Source organism: Salvia splendens, chromosome 21, assembly GCF_004379255.2.
Source record: "Salvia splendens isolate huo1 chromosome 21, SspV2, whole genome shotgun sequence".
Taxonomy (NCBI): Eukaryota; Viridiplantae; Streptophyta; class Magnoliopsida; order Lamiales; family Lamiaceae; genus Salvia; species Salvia splendens.
In genome coordinates, this window is record NC_056052.1 from 12,683,068 (window position 1) to 12,690,936 (window position 7,869).

General features: G+C 38.3%; 1 protein-coding gene across 3 annotated transcripts; it reads right to left on the bottom strand.

The window, feature by feature from the left end:
- Window positions 1-3,292: 3,292 nt before the first annotated feature.
- LOC121784727 (transcription factor GTE4-like) lies at window positions 3,293-7,654 on the bottom strand. 3 transcript variants are annotated; one of them, XM_042182942.1, is made up of 5 exons: window positions 4,975-7,654; window positions 4,840-4,882; window positions 4,622-4,702; window positions 4,452-4,531; window positions 3,293-3,661 (listed from the first exon to the last, which is right to left on the bottom strand). In XM_042182942.1, the coding sequence occupies exons 1-4, from the start codon at window positions 7,180-7,182 to the stop codon at window positions 4,470-4,472; spliced, it is 2,394 nt and encodes a 797-aa protein (XP_042038876.1). In that variant the 5' UTR covers window positions 7,183-7,654; the 3' UTR covers window positions 3,293-3,661; window positions 4,452-4,469. The 3 variants fall into 3 exon arrangements, with proteins under 3 accessions (XP_042038876.1, XP_042038875.1, XP_042038874.1); XM_042182941.1 differs by having other exon boundaries at window positions 3,293-3,652; window positions 4,622-4,729; XM_042182940.1 differs by having other exon boundaries at window positions 4,622-4,729.
- Window positions 7,655-7,869: the final 215 nt, after the last annotated feature.

Here is a 7,869-nt window from a genome sequence, read left to right on the forward strand (position 1 = left end):
CTGCTAAATAGATCATGTTTATATGATCGGTAAATCACGCACGCTTCTGCTGCCAACCCCTTCAATAAGTCTTTCTTGTTATTTACTGAAAGACGAGGTCTCGGTGATTGTTATTTCTTAATCATTGTTGATATAACATTAAGACGAGATCTTGTTATTTACTGACAGATTATCATTGTTGATATAACATTGAACAACCCGAAGGATATGTCGTGAAGGGCAAGGAACACATGGTTTGGAAGCTTAAGAAGGTCATTTATGGTCTCAAGCAAGCATCTAGATCATGGAACCAGTGTTCCGATCAAACTGTACAGAAGTTTGGATTCGAAAAATGCTCTAATGAAAGCTGTGTGTATAAGAAGATTGAAAAAGGAAATGTGGTGTTCTTAGTTTTATATGTAGATGACATTCATCTAATTGGAAACAATAAAAAGATGTTGTCATCAGTATGAACATGGTTGTCGAACCAGTTCGAGATGAAAGATATGGGAGAAGCTGGACACATTCTCGGTATCAAGGTTATTTGTAACCGTGAAAAGATAACGTTGTGCTTATCTCAAGAACCTTACATCGACACTGTACTTAGATGCTTTAGCATGCAAGATGCCAAGAAAGGTTTCTTACCTTTCAGACATGGAATTCATCTATCTCAAGAGATGTGTCCTAAGACACCGTCTGAGATAGAAGAGATGAGAATGATACCATATGCTTCAGCAGTGGTAGTCTCATGTATGATATGCGTTGCACAAGTCCTGATATTTGTTTTGCTGTTGGCATGGTTGCAAGATATCAGTCGAATCCTGGCCAAGAACATTGGACTGCCGTAAAGAACATACTCAAGTACCTGAAAAGGACTAAAGACTGTGCTCTAGTTTACAATGCAGTCGAGCTCTGTCCTTTGGGATATACTGATTCAGACTTTCAAGCTGATCATAACTCGAGAAAATCTACTTCTGGATATGTGTTTACCTTAGAAGGTAGTGTCGTAATATGGAAGAGTGTAAAGCATAAATGCATTGCGGACTCTACCATGGAAGCTGAATATGTGGTCGCTTTAGAGGCTAAAAAAGAAGTTGTATGGCTGAAAAACTTCCTTCTGGACTTAGGTGTGATTTCGAATTTTCCCAAGAGCATCTCGGTTTATTGTGACAATTCTGGTGCTGTGGCAAACTCTAAGAAAAACTGGCTCATAAAACGAGCAAACACATAGAGAGGAAGTATCATATCATAAGAGATATTGTGCAGAGAGGAGACATACAAATGGTCAAGATTGGGTCAAAGAACAACCTGGCAGATCCCTTTACCAAGGCACTAGCGGTTACACCGTTTGAACGCCATGTTGAAGGAACGGGAGTTCGACTCACTCAAGACCTCAACTCACTTCCAGTATAAGTGGGAGAAATTAGACGTAGTTGCACATTATTGTATACTCGAAAGCAGTTTTGAGTATAAGTGGGAGATTGTTAGAGTTTGTATACTAGAAATCACCTTTCGAGTGATTGAATGTTGTAAAAACTCTTATTTTATTTTTCAAGGAATAAAAATGATTATTTTTGTCATAATGTTGTTATATTTTACATTTAATGATTGTTTTATTGCATAATTAAATGTATAAGAATCTTAACAAAGTCTAAGTCTTTGTTTTAGTAGACCGGTAGTGGGCGTCGTCCACTTTAAGGTAACACGACCGTTATGAACAAAGAAAAAGAAGAATTTCACAACCCAGATAGGCTTAGACTACCTATCGTGAAATATTGCAATATCAGTCCGCATATTTCTAAGCCTTACTGAAATAAGATGATATTGGTGTGGTATAGCATTGAACGGATCTAACAGAAAGACATATCTTTATGCTATCTACTGAATGACGAGGTTTTGATAAATATTTATTTCTTAATCAATATATGTTAGCGTTGAACATACGGTATTGATTATACATTACTTTGACTTATCAAATGGTACAGGTTTTTAGTAATCCAATAATCCTGATATATTGAGTAGTGGTGATTAATATCTAGCAGTGCTAGGATTGCTATTATATTGAAACGTGCGCGATGTGAGTCTCGTTTGATAATGTCCTCAAGAGGAACGTGAAACAAGGTTTTATTATTCGGAACCTAGCTAGTAAGAGTTTGATTACTCTATGAATAATAAATTAGTGTTTCTTGATATGTCCACTCTTAGAATAAATAAGAAGTTAATTAATTACGTCTATAACAGACAATAATTAATTAACGGATATTTTTATCTTAAGTACGGGAAATAAACAATAACCAAAACGGAAACCCTAATTACTTGTAATTTCAGATTTGGATGGGCAGTGCAATATTATTACTGTAGTGGCTGATAATAATATTCCAATATAAGTTTGTATTAAATTGTGCGTTCAATTTAATTAGTAAAAAACTAATTGGGGGAGGCCATATCCAAAACCTTCCATAGATCCCTTATTATGCTTAATATGAACTTAATATAAATAAGAGAATAAATAAGACAGAAAATATACATAATTATTATTAGAATTTTCGTCCCCCCTCTCCAAGGAGTGGTCGAATTTTCTCAGCTCTCCTTCGTGAGATTTTTCTGTCTTCTTTATTTAAGTCTCAGTATCCTGATAAGATCAGCTCACACTAATATCGGAATACAGTTCAGGAACCAGTCAAAATATTTGTGGTCGAGTATCGAAGATCTTCACGTGCAGAAGTAGCGAGCCATCTACGATCCTTTGGAAAATCAAGAAGGTATATTTCTGCTCCGTAGAAAAGCATGTTTTAGGTTTAAATTAATCTTAAAGTATGTTTTAATTCAAGTTATGAGCATGATACATGTGATAATTGCGCGAATAGATTTTGTCTAAATAATCAGCTAAATAACTCATTTTCTCTGATTTATTCACGCTTCCGCTGTCAACCCCTTCAAAACTGAAATTGATTACTCAACTAGTAAAACACTAAAATCCATCTAATGAAGATTATACTAATATTAAAATTTCTCACAAAAGATATCACCTAAACCCTATATCACATTTCCTTTTTAGTAAAAGTTGTTTACATATTAATATAAATATAATATTTTCTATTTGCACTTAACATAAAAAAAACATCTTCTATGTCAGTACCATCTTTTATAGGACAAAAGAAATACTATTTTCGCAATAAAAAAATTATCTGCACAATCCTCTCCTCCCTTTGTTTTTTCTATTTCTGATTCTTCTCTTTTATCTCTCGTCTCACAAATTATGACTTGGAAATGGTATTTTGAAATGCAGCAAAAATGTAAATTGGAAGATTGCTTATTCACGGATAACTGGACTAGCGAAAGTTATTAACCAGCTTGAAATCCAAACCATTGGCCTAAAAACAAAATTAACAGCACTCCTAAGCCTGAAAGCTATATACAGCTATTGTAATACAATTTGCAAAAACACCATAATACAGCTTACTAAATCTCCTATTCAATCTTGGCTCTGAGCCCCTTTGTTACTAGTCAAATTATCAACTAAAATCCTATCACAAGTTCCTTACCATCGAAAATCGGTTGATATCATCATTTAATAATACAGTCTTCCATTACGTATTTTCAACATAGATCCCGGGCTGCCATCAGCAGAACCCAATCACAAGAATTTTACCCCTACTCCAACAAGCATCACCTGCAAATTCTGAAAATCAAGTCAAACTCAGCATAGCACAAACCCAACATTTGATCAAAAAGGACAAATGCTCATGTAAAATACTAAGATATGGGAAAAAACACAATCAGGATCAGCCCACAAACTCTAACAGCACAATCCATGAAACAAAATTGACATTTCCCTGGCCACAAGAGCACCTAGAAACATATTTCCTCACTACATTAAACAACAAAAATCCATAGCTGAGGTTTCATATCCATACAGACAAAAAATTGTCAGTTTTGACACATTCAATCAAAGGATTCAAATTTCTCAAGCTTACTGTCTCAACAAAAATAATCAAATACTGACGGGACCGAGTATACTTCCTTAGGGGATAATCAGGTTCACACCTACATGAAAGAAGATATCTATGCAACCAATAAAACAAATATACCCTCAGACACAAGTCATAGATTTAGGGGAACAGATTTGTCTTAACAAGCTTCACAATACAGTTTATAGCAAAATTTCAGAACTCGAAAACTTTCACATCAGTTTTGAAATTACGTACACCAGAACACAGTTTATAGACTACCACTTTCAGCATGATAAAACATTTCTCATAATCGTTAGTTATATACTCCTCATAATGATTAGTTAGATATCACATTGTGAGTCAGATCTAAGTGGACCTTAAATTCAAAGCTCAATCAAGGAGGATTTAATTATTTTTAAATGATGATCAGTGACAGCTTGTGGGAAAATGATAACAAAAAAGCAAAATATGAAAATAACTAACCAACAAACCTAGTACCAAGCAGAAATCTTTTTATACCTCAGTCAGAAAGATTCTTCATGTCTTAGGCAAATGCTCAGCATCGGATCCATCCCCAGAGGAACTGTCGCTATCAGAATCTGCAAATGATCGCACAAACAGTGAAAATCATATACAACAGACTGACGAAATCAACCTAGAACAGTAAGGATTAGAAAGTAAAAATGTACCACTTGAACTCGACCCAGAATCACTGCTAGAACTGCTAGAACTGCTGGTCCTACTCCTGTTTTGACCCTCTTTGTCATCATCTACAAGAGTGACACAGTTTTTTAAAGCTTTGGAAAGAAAAAGGGGGGGAAAGTAAGGGAAAACAAATGTCAGATTTAAGCCTCCAAGAGTCCATAAAGAGAAACCTCGAATTCCTGAATGAAAAAGTTCATAATACCTGTTCTACTTTCCATCTGGATTGCCAATGCAGGAGTTGAGTTCTGCAATTTGGTTCAACACACATGATTAGGATCAGGCAGAAGAATTCATTCACATTGTTATGCAATCAAGAAAAGAAAGCCCGTCCTCTTACCACCAACGAGGCATTCCGATTCCCCATGGTTCTTGCTTGAAGAGCGAGTTCTGCTTTCCTTTTATTTTTGCTCAAACTCTTTTTGTAATTAGTCACAAATCTGTCCAGCTCCCAGAGAGTCTCTGCATCGACACTATCAATCTCAACCTCAATCTCATCATCATTTTGAGAAAGAGCAGTATTTCTCTTGTTAATGATCTGAATAATAGCATCAAGCTTCTCATGAGGCAAGCCCTGTAGGTTGGTGCTGAGTCTTTGCTTCTCCTCATAAGTCATGTCCCTTTTATTAGGATCTTTTGCTTTAGGTTTTTTGGGAACAGGAGTCCTGCCAACATGAGGTCGATGAATTTTTCGATCAACAGCCATGAATGGTGTCACTGGCTCAGGCCTCTCAGAAGTTCTTCCCGGAGCAACAGAGTCATACAACAGAACTGAAGCAGCAGGCGCAGAGACTGGAACTGAAGCAGGGCCAAAATGAGAATATGGCACACCCTTTCTAGAAGAGGGTGTGGGTAATCCCCCCTCCTGATATTCTGGATATTTCCAATAAGAATTGTACTGAGAGTCTATAATGGCCCACCTCTCCTCAAAAATCTGTGACAATTGTTCTGCCATAAGGTGAACGTCCTGCCCCTTCGGATTGTAAGTCATGGCATTGCGAAAAACTAGTCGTACATCGTCAGCAAACTCCCTTGGAGACTTGTAAAAATTCTGTGACAATCTAGTCTTAATGGTACCCAAGTCCATAGGATGCTTAATGACATCATGGTAATCAACCAATCCAAGTTGCTTGGCATTCACGGGCTCATTGAAAACCCAACTAAACTTGTGCTTCATCAACCGCTGAAGTAGGCTGCTACAGTTCTTCAAAACCTGATTCCTGTTCTTATCAAACCCAAAGCCAAATCCCATGGCATGTTCTTGTTCTCCGCTGCGTTTCCTCCTATTATTTGTTTTCAATCTCTTATTACTTTCAGAAGGCAGTCTATCTTTTCCCAAAAGAAACTCTGAATTTCTGTAATACTGATTCGCCTTCGGGGTACGTTTCTCCTTCTCAATAAACTCATTGGACCTATTATCTATTACTGCCACACTGAATTGCCTACTATACACCCGAGGTTCTAGATTCCGTGCAGCACCCATATCTGAATTGACCCTTGCTAATCCGATAGGTCTCATTTCTTTGTGCCCCATTGCACCCATCTCTGTGTTCACCCTCAACAACAACCTTCGGTCAACCACATTACTTCGGGCATGCAGGGCTTGAGACTGAACATAGTCACCAGCATTTGCACCTTCAGCATCGACATAATTACCTTTATTACTAAGGTTACTGTTGCTGGTCTGGTTATTATGTAAAGCAAGCTGGTTCTCTTTGGATTCAAACTGTTTAACTAGCCTCCTAACCTGATCAAGCTCGTGCTCTAGATTCTTCCTAAGAACCTTTATCTCATTCTTTGGTGTCGCTTTACATAAATTAAATATAATCCTATCATCGACATTAGATACCACCAGTGGCACCACAACTCCATTGAGATTACCCTGAACATTACCTTCAGAAGCTTGAGGTGAAGCAGGCCTCATTTCTTCATCATCCCGTGCCTCATTCCCAACGAGTTGCTGCTCTTTGGCCACTTCAGGTGATTCCAAAGATCCATTGACCTTAGTGAGGCCATTGGCTTGCGGAACATGAAAATTAGGATGATCATTTTCACTTAACAGTGATGGCACTAACTCCTTCTCACCATCAGCTGAAGGGGTTTTATCTTGATCCGCAAGCTCTGGACTTTGAGTACGTCGACCTTCTTTAAGCCTATCACCAGTTTGACAACCATTCTCCGCTACGTGTTGACTTTCATTCTCTTCTAGCAGCAGTACCTGGCCTGAAGAATCTGTCTTTTTGTCCAATGATCGACTCTGTTCTTGCTCGGATTGATTTTGGCAAGAATCTACATCCTCCGACCTTACAACTACCTCAGAAGCACAAAAATCTGCAGTCCCATTGGGTGTGGCTGTCGAACAAGGGACTGTGGCCTGCTCCTCAGCATCGGCAGCGGTAACTTGAGCGCTTGTTGAAGCCTGATTTGTTGAGGGGGTAAGGGCTTTCTTGTGGCTCTTCCGCGTATAAACTTTACTGTTCTCTGTCCATCGACACTTCCCTCTCCAATTCAAATCATCATTGAAATCCCCTAAAGTCCCTGAAGCCATACATGTAATCCCCAATTCCTTAATAAAATACCCTTTCTCCCAAATCGAGACTCAAGAACCCTAGAATAAGCAAAATCGAAAAAAAGATCTAGGGTTTAAAGAACCCTAGAGTCGCAGAACAAACGCCCAGACCCAAAGTATAAGGAATAACGAACAGAAATGAAGACAGTTGCAAAATTAAATTAAAACCACGGAATTTCACACAGATCCGAATTTCAGAACAATAAACAATACCCCCAAAAGGATGAAGAAAGATTCGAAAATGGATAAAATTAAGCAGAAATGAGTGTGGAAAGAAAAATTGATAAGACAAGCGAAAACATAAATTAGGGAAATTAGGGTTTGGGAGAGACGAAGAAGGAGGGAACTCTCTCTCGTGCTTTCTGTTCTTCGATCCGAACTCCCACTCGCTTTCTCTCTCCAGTAATCTTTCCTTATTTTTGCTTTCTCTCTCTAAAACGCTCTGCGAGTGGTTGCCATCGAACCACACGCTGCTTATTTATCACGCGCGCATGCCGCCACAGCTACTGTTAGGATGCCACGTCATACGCGAGTGACGGCGCGTGCTTTGCTCATCAGAGAAACTTTCCGTTGCTCGTCAACACGACGCGCTTTTATTGGCGACGGTTAGAGCATCTCCGATGCACGGATGTCCCACTCGGACATCCACTAGAACTTCCCAAAAAC